The sequence below is a fragment of the Lynx rufus genome, unplaced genomic scaffold (genome assembly GCF_022079265.1).
Source record: "Lynx rufus isolate CCGP_SWC_20201006 ecotype Redwood Valley unplaced genomic scaffold, mLynRuf1.p SCAF_6, whole genome shotgun sequence".
In the NCBI taxonomy this organism is placed as follows: domain Eukaryota; kingdom Metazoa; phylum Chordata; class Mammalia; order Carnivora; family Felidae; genus Lynx; species Lynx rufus.
The window spans coordinates 44,827,672-44,842,201 of NW_025814878.1; the positions used below are offsets into that span (position 1 = coordinate 44,827,672).

General features: G+C 44.4%; 1 protein-coding gene and 1 long non-coding RNA gene across 4 annotated transcripts in view; one reads left to right on the forward strand and one right to left on the reverse strand.

Moving 5' to 3' along the window:
* LOC124529048 (uncharacterized) overlaps positions 1-10,811 on the reverse strand; it is a 76,598-nt gene extending 65,787 nt beyond the window's left edge. For both annotated transcript variants that reach the window (XR_006966280.1, XR_006966281.1), the window contains exon 1: positions 10,542-10,811. This is a non-coding gene — a long non-coding RNA (uncharacterized LOC124529048). The remainder of the gene's footprint in view (positions 1-10,541) is intronic.
* LAMA4 (laminin subunit alpha 4) overlaps positions 10,704-14,530 on the forward strand; it is a 143,626-nt gene continuing 139,799 nt past the window's right edge. Inside the window, exon 1 of one of the 2 annotated variants that reach the window (XM_047102954.1) lies at positions 10,704-10,913. In XM_047102954.1, the coding sequence (XP_046958910.1) occupies positions 10,719-10,913 (195 nt within the window). In that variant the 5' untranslated portion in view covers positions 10,704-10,718. The remainder of the gene's footprint in view (positions 10,914-14,530) is intronic. The other variant, XM_047102955.1, reaches the window with a different exon arrangement.

Here is a 14,530-nt window from a genome sequence, read left to right on the forward strand (position 1 = left end):
AGCAGCTAAAGTTTATTGAGTGCTCACTATGCGCCAAGCGCTTTTCTGAGAAATTTATGTACATTGTGTTATTTGACCCTCACAAAGACCTCATGAGACAGTTACACTTCGCACTTTACAGATGTAGCAGCTGAGGCTTTGAGAATGAAATCGTTGGCCAAGATCACACAGCAGGTTAAGTAGGAAAATAGAGGGACACAAACAGACAATCTGAATCTTATAGACAGGCTTCTTAACAACTGCATCTAATTTCTCTTTTAATAAATATATACATACTAGAAAATTTATGGAAAAACAATATATCCATATATAAATTTTGCTTTTATGATGACTTCTTCCAGAAGACTAACATCCTTACTCTGCAAAACAGCATGTTTTACTTCTCACTGATATGGTCATCACAGTCTTTCAAAATCATATGCTTCTTGGGGCGCCTGGGTGGCTCAGTTGGTTAAGCATCCGACTTCAGCTCAGGTCATGATCTTGCTGTCCGTGAGTTCAAGCCCCGCGACAGGCTCTGTGCTGACAGCTCAGGGCCTGGAGCCTGTTTCAGATTCTGTGTCTCCCTCTTTCTCTCTCCTCCCCCACTCATGCTCTGTCTCTCTCTTCTCAAAAATAAATAAACGTTTAAAAATTTTTTTTAAAAAATCCTATGTTTCTCAAATTCCTACTGTTCTCATATCAGAATCCTTTTGGGAGTCAGTAAGAGAAAATCTAACTCAAATTGGCAATAAAAGTATTTCTTGGCCCATGAAATTGAAAGTTCAGAGGTCAATTTGATTTCACACCTAAACAACACCTTCTAAGACCCATTTTATTCCACTTTTCAATCTGCTTTCTGTGGCTTCTTTTGTTACAAGTGGCTTCCTTTGGGACTGCCAATGACTCCAGGGGAACAAAGTCTATCTGCCACATGCGAGAGAAAAAAGCTGCCCACCTCTAGAAGCTGTCTCCAAAAGAAGCGAGAAAACCTCTTTCCAGAAGACCCTAGCAAACCTCTCCTTCCATGCGATTGGCCTGTTGGTCATATGACCATCTCTGACCCTATAATTATACTCCACTATGGGATAGGATCCCACTGTTAATTTTAATCTGATCCAAATACCCCACACCTAGAACAATGAGACACTAACACAAGTACTGTGTGGAAGAGGTGTGAATTCTCCATGGAAAACAAGAGTTGTTACCAAGAGTCTCTTAATGTCCGCTAGAGTTCCCATCATCATTTCTAGGGTCCCAGTGATGTCAGGGTAAGAACTAGTCTAAAATCCTGATAGAGAAATTTGGCTATATTTAAAGGTGATAACCTATGTTCATGGGTTATTTTATTAGTAAAGAACTACATGGACTACAGTCCCAAATATCATAACTGTTTGTTTTTATATATGTATTATATATATTTCTTTTTAATTATTAAAAAGGAAAAAAAGGCCTTGAGAGCTGATTTAATAGAAAAGGTTATCTTTTTTTCTAGTTTATTTATTTATTTTAGTAATCTCTACACCCAATGTAGATCTCACCACCCCGAGATCAAGAGTCCCAAGTTCTTTCAACTGAGCCAGACAGATACCCTGGAAATACTATCTTTTTATTATTTTTAAACATATTTTCTTTTTTTAAGTAATGTCTACACCCAGTGTGGGGCTCGAACTTACAATCCCAAGATCAAGAGCCGCATGCTTTACTGACTGAGCCAGCCAGGCACCTCTATCTTTTTATTAAATAAAATAAGTTACACACCTAGCCTGAGATAAATGTAATTAAAGTCAGTGTGGGACTTTTGAGAAAAGAAGTGAGGACAAAGAAGAAGAAGGGGGAAAAAAAAGGAAAGAAAGCAAGACTGAGAGAGAAAAGAAAGGAGAAAACCATTCATGAGTTATTTGGAAGTAGTCAAAATAGTCCAAGTAGAGCCGGGCCAGTAATTAATGAACTTTACCAAAGGACGAAGTATATGATGGGTAGACGTTCTCATAGGAATTACTGTCACTTGACATCTTCCACTGGCACAAGAGCCGATGTACTGTGGCTTCAGTGACAGCGTTGTGTTGGCTTGCAAACACGATGTCAAATATTGCTCTCTTTCCTGGCCTATCCTCTCCCTCCAGTAGGGAGGGGCTGACTCCATTCAAGCTAAAATCCGTCTCAGCTTCAAGGAAATATTGATTTTACAAATTGAGATGTCTGGGTTGCATGTGGATTGTCCCAGGAGTGAGGAGTTGTGTTCAGGGAACACAGTGACGGTTCATGATTTATTCTGGGCATCACCTGAGGCCTATACTGTTATCGCAACAGTCTTCAGCTTGTCCCCTGGGCTCCTGTCTCTCCACTCCAGTGCACCCTCCTCATGGCTATCAGATTAACCCTTCTTAGCTCCCCTGTGATCCTATCTCTCTCTTCTAGTAGTAAGCTAGTGATCAGATCCATACCTATCTATTCTATAGTATCTCTCATTATCCACCCAAACTTTGCACAGTTCTTTAGCTAATCTGCCCTTTCTCTTACCTAAATTTGCATGTGATTCCCCATTCCTATCCCTGCGTCTCTGCTGTTCCATTTGCCTGAAAGTCCCTTCTCCACACCCTTCCTCCACTCATCTTCCCATACCTAATTCTTATACTTGTGTGGAGATCCGGGTCCAATCTATAATGTTTTCTCTTCTCACTGAGCTCAAAGTATCCCTTCCTGCTTTGTTTGATCCCCAAGAGCAATAGATTTGTACCCATCTTGAACACCTACTGACTCGAATTATAGGCGCTGCTGATACCTGCATGCTGTAACCCTCCCTCGTTAGACTATAAGGTTACTATATAGTGTTATTCACAGTGCCTTGTCCTAGTAGATCCCAAAAAGAAGACAGTGTGTGCTTTGTGTAGTATGTATTATGCACTGAGTGTATGTTTTAAAAACAGTTCTTTAAGAAAAAGAAGAGAGTGTTAAGAACCTGATCTAAGAGGCATCTAAAAAAAAATTTTATCCCACACTAATCTCTTCATCATCTCCATTCTTCCAAATGGTTCTTCCTTCCCATTTAATAATGACAAATCAATCATTCAAGTCTGCTCAGGCCAAAAAGATGGAGTCCTTTCTTACTTTCATTCCCCATATCCAGAAAATTTCACTGGTTGTACATTCAAAACAAATCCAGAATTTGATGACTTCTCACCTCTAATGCTAACATTATGGACCAAGTCCCCGTTGTCCCTCACCTGAATTGTTGCAACAGCCTCTAAATGGTCTCCCTGGCTCCTCCTTCATCGTTTCCTTCTACCCTCATTCCCGTATGGCAGGCAAAATGTGTCCCGTCATGTTGTTTCAATACACAGAACCCTCCAAATACTTTCCAAACCACTAGGGTAGAAGCCAAAGTCTTTACAACTATTTTGATGGTCCTACATAATCCATCCCACACAGCCCCTTAAATTTCTGACTTTATTTCCAGCCACTCTGCCTATACCACTTTATTCTAGCCTCTTTCTCAACAAGGCAAGCACCTTCCACCTGCTGCCACCTGCACTCTCTACCCCCCTTACCCTGCTTATTTTTCCCCATAGCACTTTCGATTTGACACACTGTATCCCATGCATCCGTGTTTCTCTTGCTTCATTGTTGATTCTCTCTCTCCTACTCTTGCCTCCATTAGAATGTAAACTTCCTGAAGGCAGAAATTTTTGCCTGATTTCTACTTTGCCCTATCCTCAGAGCCAAGACAAGGGCCAATTGCAAAGCAGACTTTTTCAAAATATTTGTTGAATGAATGAATGATGCATAAATCTCATTTAGAGTGTTAAATCTTATTTAGAGTGTTAAATATGCAGGCCACCTAACATATGTGGTAGACAATAATTTGAGAATCTTTCTCCTAAAGGTCTAAATCTGTACATTTGAAGTTTTAGAACCGGGTCAGTTTCTCACTTGTTAGAGAAGCAACAACTGTATTTCAATCCCAAACTGTAAAGCACAGTGCAAATTTGAGACATTATTATAGTTACGCTCCAGTTCTGGCATTTTTTCCAACAACGGTTAAATTCCCAAAGTGAGCATGCCCAGCATGCATTTTCTAGAGGATAATGCAAGGGATACAGAGCTAGATTATATAGAGCTTTCAGGTTAGACTCTTACAGACCGGTTTCTGCCACCACTCAAAGCAGGTTAGAACACGTTTTAACTACCCCCACCCTGATTATACACTCACCATGGTGACAGCCATCCTTCTCTTAAGGAAAGTTCTCTTCCCTTTGTGGTGCTTGGGTTGGGATGGGTGCAGGGACACAAAAACCCAGTTTCTTGGGTATCCTCTTTTGAATGGTGCTCAATTCTCCTTAACTGTCTCATTTCATTATCAAGTCCCAGGAGCTCCTATTTTATATTGATCTCATCACTGAGCAAATGGATGTTGACACCTCTGTTCTCAGTTGATTGCGTTACCGCTGAGCAGCAATCGTTTCCCTTTCACCTAATGAAGTAATTATCCCAGTGGACCTAAGTGATGACCACAGCCACGGTGGTCGATAATCCTTGTGAGGACCGTTCTCCCTCATCCGTTGGTTTCACCTGTTTCTCCATCAGGCCGAACCACTCGGATCAGGATGTCCTCATCACTGTTATCATTCCCCAGTGTAACCTGGTCCCTCCTCTCCCCTACAGGGTCTAGGCACTTGGAGCATACAGAGCCAGTGTTCCTACTGGTCTCTCAGTGATGCCCTCTACTCATGATCCCATGCATACCTGAGAATCTTCCCCCAGTGCAAATCTGAACACAAGAAGTTCCTCACAGTAGCATATTAAGGTTACACTGACATGGAGGAAAAGCTTAAAAACACTATGTACAGGGGCGCCTGGGTGGCTTGGTAGGTTAAGCACCCAGCTTCAGCTCAGATCATGATCTTACAGTCCATGAGTTCGAGCCCTGCATCGGGCTCTGTGCTGACAGCTCAGAGCCTGGAGCCTGCTTCGGATTCTGTGTCTCCCTCTCTCTCTCTGCCCCTCCCCTGCTCATGCTCTCTCTCTCTCTCTCTCAAAAATAAATAAAAACATTAAAAATTTTTTTAAAAAATACTATGTACATTTTGATTCATTTTTGTTCTTTTAAAAAAAATTTTTTTAACATTTATTCATTTTTGAGGGACAGAGACAGAGCATGAGTGGAGGAGGGGCAGAGAGTGAGGGCGACACAGAATCTAAAGTAGGCTCCAGGCTCTGAGCTGTCAGCACAGAGCCCGACACGGGGCTCAAACCCATGAACCATGAGATCATGACCTGAGCCAAAGCCGGTTGTTCAACCACGCACCCCTTGATTCATTTTTGTGTGAAAAAATAGGATATATAAAGTGGATATACAAAATATATGTTATACACATGCAAAACATATATAAAATGGAATATGTAAATATTTAAAGGCACGGAATGTATCGGTATAGATGCAACAAGTCGGAAGGTATTTGCACCCAAACATTTCCAGTGTTTTAAGTCATTACCCCAGAGAGGTATGATTCCTGGTGACCACCTCTTCCTCTTTTTTTTTTCCATACCTGTAATTTCCAATTTGACTATAATTATATCCGCTACATTTTAAATTCTTTAAATGCAACTGTGATTATGTCATTCCTGGGCTAAAGTTTCTTCACTTAAAATTTTAAAATTGACAACAATTTTGTGATGAGGTCGGTCAGAGAAGCACATGCCAGCTATCACCTGCCATGAGGTCTCTGAGAGTGAGGTGGCAGGAAGGAAAGGTGGAGGATGAGGTCTCTTTTCTGCCAGCACCCCTCTCCTCTTGGGCTGGGCTTCCCTGTGGATGACTCAGGTGGGAGTCCAGCCACATGAGGAGAAGCCAGGGCAAGGGAGCTGGGTGGGGGAGGGCGGGGCCTTCTAAGAGTCGTTCTTCCCTCTGTGACATTGTACCATATGGTGATTGTACATTGAAAACCAGTTAAGAGGGTACTTCTCCTATTAAGTTCTTACCACAATGAAATGCAAACCTTTTATTAACTTATAAGAAGTTGTTCTTCCTCCCATTGGTTTCCTCAGGCTTTTGTTCAGGACACAAATGTGACTGTGAAAAGCCCCTCAGAGGGTTCAGATTTGCATTTGGGGAGGACCCCAGTGCAGCCTAGAGCCTGGGGCAAGCTGAGAGACCCGGAAGAGGCTGGGAAGCTTTCTTCTCACTCAAGCTGGCCCAGGTCTTGCAGGTAATGACTGTGGCCATGAACAGGCACTCAAAGAGCCTCCAAGATGCCATGACTCTTTCACCCTTCCTGTGGCAGCATGTCTCCGATGTGTTTGTACCTCTGCAAATGCGGGTTTCCCCTCCTCTCATCACTGAGGACTCAGGACAGCTGCCCCCTTCTTCCGGCCAGCGAAGTCCCCGCAAAGGGCTTGTTCTACGTGGTTTCTTAGCAGCTTGTCTGGACTTTCCCTTTGAATTTCTGTTAACCACTTTGCATTCCCCATGGGGTCTACTTAAGAATGCCTCAGCAGGCTCTTAATTCCTTCAGAGTCAGGACATGTTTTTATCATTTTACCCTCAGCATCTAACCTGCCATATTGAAGTGTTTGGCAAATGCTAAATAAATGACTACATGAATTAATGAATAACTAAATAAAGGATGGATGGATGGATGGATGGATGGATGGATGGATGGAAGGACAGATGGAAAGAATGCAGGAAGCACATGCTAAAAGTCAAGTGAGGCTGTGACAAGTGTCATAGCCCAGAGAGGAAGCATAGATAACAGAGGCTGTCCACATCCTGAACAAAAGTCTAAGAAAGTGAATGGGAGGGAGAATGGCTTTTGGAAGTCCCCACCCTCACCCAGCCCTCTTGCTCTTGCTCTTCTTCACATGGCTGGACTCCCCCAGGTCACCAGGTCATCCACAGAGGACAAGTGCAGCCCCAGAGGAGAGGGGTGTCAGCAGAAAGGAGACACCACTCTTCACCTTTCCTTCCTGCCACTTGACTGTCAGAGACCTCATGGCAGGTGATAGCTCGCGCCTGCTGCTCTGACCAACCTCGTCGTAAAATCGTTGTCACTAGGACACAGTCCCACAACAATCCTGTGTAATTATGTCCAAGATTAGCGCCTAAAAATCCAAAATAGCATCTGACGTGAATTTCTATTTACAGAAGGGCATATGGGATGCATTAACAACACCCTCGCTAGATCCTTGGATGCTGTGGACAGGCCCAACAAGCAAGTGCTGAAGGGAGTGGGCAGCCCTGATATTTCTCTGCTGATAATCGCACCCACCAGGGGACTCAGAAGGGAATTCCAGAACCTTCTTTTGATAAAGCCTCCAGGCCTCCAGATCTGCTGCTGCCAGAACTAAAAATAGTTAGGTCTAGTTGGGGAAGCATTGATCTGGAAGTCGGAAGGTGTGGGGCCCTAGTTCTGCATTAACTGGTGCAGTGTCCTTCCCATTTAACCTCTTCGCCTCCCTCTGTGCTCCCTTCTGTGCATCGGGGATTATAGAGCAGCAATCCTTTGATCACGGGGCAGGTGGGAGTCCCAAGGGAGATAATGAACATGAAAGTATTTGGCAAATACCCAGCCTCAGTCTCAGGAGACAAGGAGGGAAGGTCATGATAAGAAAGCAGCCACACTGAAGAAGTTCTCCAGTTGTCTGTCTTTCGTTGTAGCAGGAGTAAAATCCTTCCACCCTTAGGCCTTTGATGGTCTGAGGGTGGCCCTTTGGTGAGGAGATGATTCCCTTTGTTCTACTGGCTCCTAACTTGCTGTGAAACAGTCAGCCATGCTCCCTTCTTGCCTGCTCTACCCTATTACTCTGTCATCCATGACTGTCTTGTTCATGGTTAATATGAGGAAGACCCACGGAACAGCCAGAAATGTGAACAGCTATTCTCAGCAAATGGGAGGTTACCCGAGCCACAGGATAAATAAATGTGGTTATTTTTCCTCTTTAAAAATAGTTACTCTGTTCTTTTTTTAAGGTTTTTAAATATGGTAGAGCTAAATAGTATATATTGGACACTGACTATATGCCAGCCTGTGTTAATGCTTTATTTGCATTATTTCATTTACTATTCATTCATAACTCAGTAGAAGAAGCACCATTATCCCATTTTACAGGTGAAGAAACTGACATTCAGAGAGACTATGTGTGTACCAAGCTCCCAGAATTGTAAACAGACCTACGGTTTGAACTTTATTTTGTTTCATACAGAGCCCAGGATCTTGTGTATTATGCAGTTTTGCCTCAAAAATAATATTATCTGCAAAAAGTAAGATGAGGAGGAAGATTGGGAAGCACATATTTAACCAACAATAAAAATTCATGGGTCTTGAACAAATACACTCCCACCCCCACCATTCAGGCCTTTCATAGAACCTGAACATGGCCTATGTCATATAAAAGTGTGTGATTGATTGACAGTGAAGAACAGGACATAAAACAAACAAAGGTGAACAGTTTTTGTGTACTGAAGAGGTCTGTATTTGAAGTCAGAACATGATGCATATGTTATTATTGTTATTATTTTATTATCCCTTAAGGTTTTTTAAAGGGAGATGGGGACGGGATAATTAAGCATCATCTTTTCCTCTTGGACTCTAGCCATCTTGCCTCCCAACATAAGTTTCCAAGAACCAACCAAACATATTTTTAAGTTCTTTCACTTAATTTAGCGAGTTATCCAGTTTATGTGGAAGATGATTATAGTTTAGCTTACTGGTTCGGGACAATACTACTTTTGTATCTTAAAATGAAAACATTACAAACACTTGGGGATATATGAGAACTGTTTGCTTCTACCAGCTTTGTCCCCTGTTGTCTCTTATCACTTTATGGTCCAAAATCAATGACCTTAGCATCAGATAGTAGCACTTGTACCTCTCACCCATTACTAAATATATATAACAATTCCTGTCTCATGGGATTACAGTAAAGATGAAATTGAAGGAGATAATTTATGCAAACTTTTCAGCACAGAGGAAGTACCCCAAATATGGGAATGCCATATCTCCTATTCTGAATGTATATCCTCTATTTTATGAGTTTCAGGGTGGTATAGCTGCAAAAGATCATTTTGGAATCAGTGATGCCCCAGTGCAAACCTTAGCTTAGCTTTCTACCAGCTGCGTGATATTGGGCAAACGTCTTAGTCCCTCAGAACCTCCTTTTCCTTTCTTTCCTCTTTTCTTTTCTTTTCTTTCCTTTTTCTTTTTTTTTCTTTAAAAGGAAATGAAGTCCTATTTTCCAGGAATGCTATGAGGCTTACTAATGCCGTAATATGTAATTACTGATTACACAGTATGGTGTATGTAAGATATTACATATAGTTGGTGCAAAATAAATGGGTGTTTGCTTTTGCTTAGATAAAATAGCTTTTGTCCTATAAAACAGAGCTAAGGATTAGGTTTTATGAAAATGCTTCACTCCACGATTGTGGATGATTTCAAGCATCTAGAGACCTACTTGGGTGTCGTTTTATGGTTGCTTCATCTAATCCTTTTAAAGCCATGGACATGTCTTGTGGGAATGCTTAGAGTTCCTTTCTGAAGCCAGTGTAAGCAAAGGTACCTAGCGGCTGCAGTGACCACTGCCCCATCCACAGGGCGCCTGGCACAATTTTGGCCCACTTCGCCCAAAGTCCTAGGAAGGTTACATGACTCACAGGGATGCAGCAGGCATGAGATTACAGGCCTAGAGGAGGAGGCCAGGGCTGTGGGCAGTATATTTGACAGGCTCATACACTGTAAGCCTTGTTCCAGACCCCTTACAAAGCACCTCTTGAGGATGAAAACAAGATGTTCTTTGTAAATAAAAGTTCATGCATTTGCGTAATAAAGTCATTTTCCAGCCCCGCAGTAAAAGATATTCTTCTCCCAAGCCCTCTGGGTGAGGACTGTCAGGAGGAGGATGGGTGGCCAGCAAGTCTCAATGAAGATAGCTCAAAGACTGCAGCCTTCCATCTTTAGAAAATGAGAAACCTTGCTCCAGAAAGTGGGTGCCCTCCCCCTCTGCCGTCTGACAAGCCGCAACTCTCTGGCTCCTGCCCCTACCCCTGGAATCCCTTTCCCCCCTCACTTGCCCGCAAACTCGGGGGTCACATAAAAGATCTGCATAAATACAGATAAGACACCGAGCACCTTGGCTAAATAAATAAAAGATGTGAGGAAGCGATCACAAAGGCTGAATATTCATGGGGGTCCCTTGGAGGGGCTCCAAACTGAGAGCGCGCGGGGAGGGCAGGCCAGGGAAAGGCCCGAGCTCCCTGTGTGAAATGCCGTTTGGAGTGGGAGGGCCTGGAAGTGGAAGGTAAAAAGGGAGTGGTGAGAATGGATGTGGGGAGGAAGGCAGGGCAGCGCAGCCCGCAGACCCCACCCGCCCGGGACAGGAGGTGGCCGGCGGGGCTCGCCCTAACCCCGTCCGCCTTTTGGTGCTCAGCCTTAAGCTGCCTCCATCTGGACGCCCCTCAGCCAGAGCCTCTGGGGAGAGAGAAAGCGGGAGAGAAAGTGCGAGAGCCAACCGAGGGGGAAGAAGGAAAGAGGAGAGACAAGGGGGGAAGGAGGGCTCCCGCTCACCCTCTCGCTGTGCCTTTTTCACTAAGTTGCGCGTCGGGCCGCCTTGACTTCCCACATCCGGACAAGGCGGGGGCCGAGAAGGTAATGCACGCGAGGCACCGCCGCCCCACGGGGGCACCGACGAGGACGCACAGCCGCCGAGCCCCACGCAGCGCCCTGCTGGATGGCAGCGGAGAGATGGCCGTGAGCTCAGCCTGGCGCCCCGTCCTGAGGCTCTGGCTCCTCTGGGGCGCTGCCTGCGCGGCCGCCGCGGCCGGGGACGACAGCGCTTTTCCTTTTGACATTGAAGGGAGCTCAGCGGTCGGCAGACTGGACCCGCCCGAGGCGAGCGAGCCCCGCGTGGCTCCCGGAAGGCTGCCGCCCGCTGCCGAGGTACGGTGTCCCTGCCCTTGTCACCCCGCCCCGGGGCACCTGAGTCCCGCGGGCTGTGGGTGCCACGCTCCCGTCCGTCTCTCTCCCCCCCCGCCCCCACCTCCTCCCCTCCCCCATCCCTCAGAGTTTCACCTGCACCCTGTTGAAGAGTTTTACTTTGTCAGTGGGATTTGGGCGTCGCGAGTTGTGAGTTGAGGCTTTGGAACCCGGCACTGTTCCAACTAGCAAAAGTGCCATGTGCTCCGTGTACTGGGAGCCGGTCTGCTTGGATTCTCACCTGGAGCTGCCGTGGCGCTTCTGCGACTTTCTGCCACTTGTGTGTCCCAGGAGGGTTACTTAAAGTGTGTGCCCTGTCCCAGGCTTCCTGCTCTTCTGAGATGTTGGGACAGTGGGAACAATACCGCGGGGCCAATCTTTTTGTCACAAATCAAGCAGAAGGTCCTCTCCAACAGGGGAGAGGGACTGAGCGGCTGAGGGTGATGGGATACTAAAGAATCTGTTGGGAAACTGCCGAGCAGATGCCTTAAATAGATAGGAGCCATTATGTTCCAGAAGCAAAAAGTTGTGATGGAAATCAAGCCCCATCCCCAAAGTTAAAATGATTGGGATGTGCTACTGGTGATATGTTTATGCAGAGAGCTGCTGTTTGAGTACCTTGCAATAGCTTTTATGTTGAAAGCATAACCAGAAAGTAGAAATTGGGTAAAGGAGGATGAATCCAGAGTAAGTGATTTAAGAGTCCCTTGAGCCAAGACGACAAGGGCATGTCCAGTGCGTGGGAGATGTTAAGTAGGAGGAAAATGAAGTCACCTAAGTTCATGGGAAAGGAAGGAGCAATTGACCTAACACCGCGCGCGCGCACACGCGCGCGCACACACACACCCACACGTGCTACAGCTATGGTTACAGCAACTATAGAACCAAAGCATTTATATAGATTGACATCATTTTTAACAGCACCAAAGTCTGGGATTATTGCAACTAATTCTACTAATCGTTAGTATAACTATAGTTATTATTACTACTAAAATAAGGTGCATGGAGATGGTCCGTCTCCAGGAGTGAGCCCCACTCACACCCCCCCAAAAAAGGAGGGGGGGTGTGTGTAGGGCCAGAGCATACCAACCTCCCATTGTGGTTCAAAAAATAACCTCTGTAGGAAAGAGTGGGGCACAGCTGGCTTCTGCTCAGCTTTGTGCTCCCCAGACCTGGGGAGAAGCCGGGCCAAGATGGACACCGTGCAACGGGAAAGCATTGCGTCTCCACAGGCTTGGGATTAACCCCTGGGAAGCATTTCCACCTGTTGCTTTGAGCGTGGAAAGTCTCAGAACAAAATGCTTAGGGGCAGAGTTGCCAGATAAAATACGAGACATCGAATTAAATTTGAGTTTCAGATAGCAACAAATAAATGTTTTTGTTTATGTCTCAAATGTGGCATGGGATGTATTTACAGTAAAAATTATTTATTGTTTACCTGAAACTCAAATTTACCTAAACCTTCTGTATTTCTGTCCACTAATTTTATTTTATTATTTTTTTTTTAATTTTTTTTTCAACATTTATTTATTTTTGGGACAGAGAGAGACAGAGCATGAACGGGGGAAGGGCAGAGAGAGAGGGAGACACAGAATCGGAAACAGGCTCCAGGCTCTGAGCCATCAGCCCAGAGCCCGACGCGGGGCTCGAACTCACGGACCGCGAGATCGTGACCTGGCTGAAGTCGGACGCTTAACCGACTGCGCCACCCAGGCGCCCCATCTGTCCACTAATTTTAAAGAGATGGGCACACATACCTTTTTGTAACTCTTACCCCACAGAAAGTAAGAAAATAATTATTTGATTTTTAGGGAACCTTAAATCTATTGCTGAGACTCGGAGCAATTTCTTATATACTCATGTGCTCAGTGAAATAATAGGAAGGCAGCACAGCAGAGTGTTTTGGGATTGCGGGCTCTGCAGTTTGATGGTCCCAAGTTCAAATTTCAACTTACCTCCTCCTTACCTTAGGCAAATTCCAGATGCTCAATTACACAGAAAGAGACCAAGGCTTAAAGAAGTTATTGATGCCTACTTCATACTTCCTAGAGTTACTGTGATGGAATTAGATAAAATATACAGACAGAATGCTTAACACAGTACCTGATATGGTATTAATGCTGTATACATGCTAAGTCTTGTTATTAATAGTATAAAATATGTAGACGATTGAATTAAAAGAAACCCTTGTTTGGGAATATTTCTCAGAACATTATTTTTATGGCGCTATTTTACTTAATATTGCTGTATCTCTGTTTGTCTATATCTTTCCTACCAGAAAGAATATCCTATAGTGAGTTAAATGTGTAATACTGTCAGAGTCCAATAGGTTCAGAATGCCAATTCAGTCTTTTGGTTTAGGGAAACAGAAAGAAGCTATTAGTCATTCCAGAAGTGTCAAAGTATATGATGTAGAAAGTGTGGGATTGGAGTAATTACATTCCCACTGCCTAGTTTCACATAATACCTCCAGTTCCTTTCTGGTCCCGTGGCAATCCCAACGCCCCACCATTCAGATTTCCCATGCTCTTTATAGCCAGTAAACCAAATACATTCTGGAAATTTAATAATATGGTGCAACCATTCTACTGACTGGTTAAGGAGATTGTATTTACATCTATAGACGGAGAGAGAAAGAGACCGTGGACATATATGATACGTTATTTGTAGGAGGTTTGAGATGTAGATGGAGGGATATTCTAAAAATACATTCATTTTACTTCACTTGGATTTATATGAATGGTTATTCCTCAATTTTCCTTCAAGGGGCGGAAGGAAAATATACTAAGGCAAGCATACAGCAGTGGGAGGGCTTGGCTGATGGCCCTCCAAAGGCTCTCCCAAGCTCTTCGATAGACAGCAAGGCTTGTGCCCTCTCCACCCCTGGGTCCTTGGCACTCAACAGAGGACTCCAGACTCTGGCACACTGGTGCCCAGTGTGAGTTAGGGGTTCAATGACATTAAATACACACTGAATAAAAGGATGAGGAGCACGGGCTGACCAAGAAAGAAAGTCCCTCCTTTCCTTCTCAAACAAGCCCAAGCTTCCCCCAGGATACAGGGTTTGAAAAGAGGAGCAACCATGGGTGCTAATTTGGTAGGATTTCCCCACCTTCTGCTTTTTCACAGGCAATTTCCCACGTTCACCACTGCTGAGTTTATGGTGAGAGCAGTGTTTCTCAGTAGGATGGGCAAAAGGGTGATGGGGTGGTTTCAAAAAAGCATATTCAATGTTGTAATATTTTACATTTAAGAAGAGAAAGTCTTGATTCTATCATATACACTCTAGCAAGTAAAACCAGGCAGAAGCCTTCTTAACCAATATGGATCTGCAAAAGCACTGAAAGGGGTACAGAGATGGGGATAGGAATGGTCCCCAAGAAGAGGGTGTCACAGTGTCCTTGGCAGGAATGACAGTGTTGTCTGTCAAAAAGGAGCAGGAATTAAATAAGATCGAGAACACTAGGTTAGAGGTTGACACTGTGGGAAGAAGCCACCACACAGAGACTCTAAAGAGTGAAGTCTCCACTGGAAAGGCAAAATGAGAGGTATGGAGGGCAATGGTGCTGTTACTGCCCTTG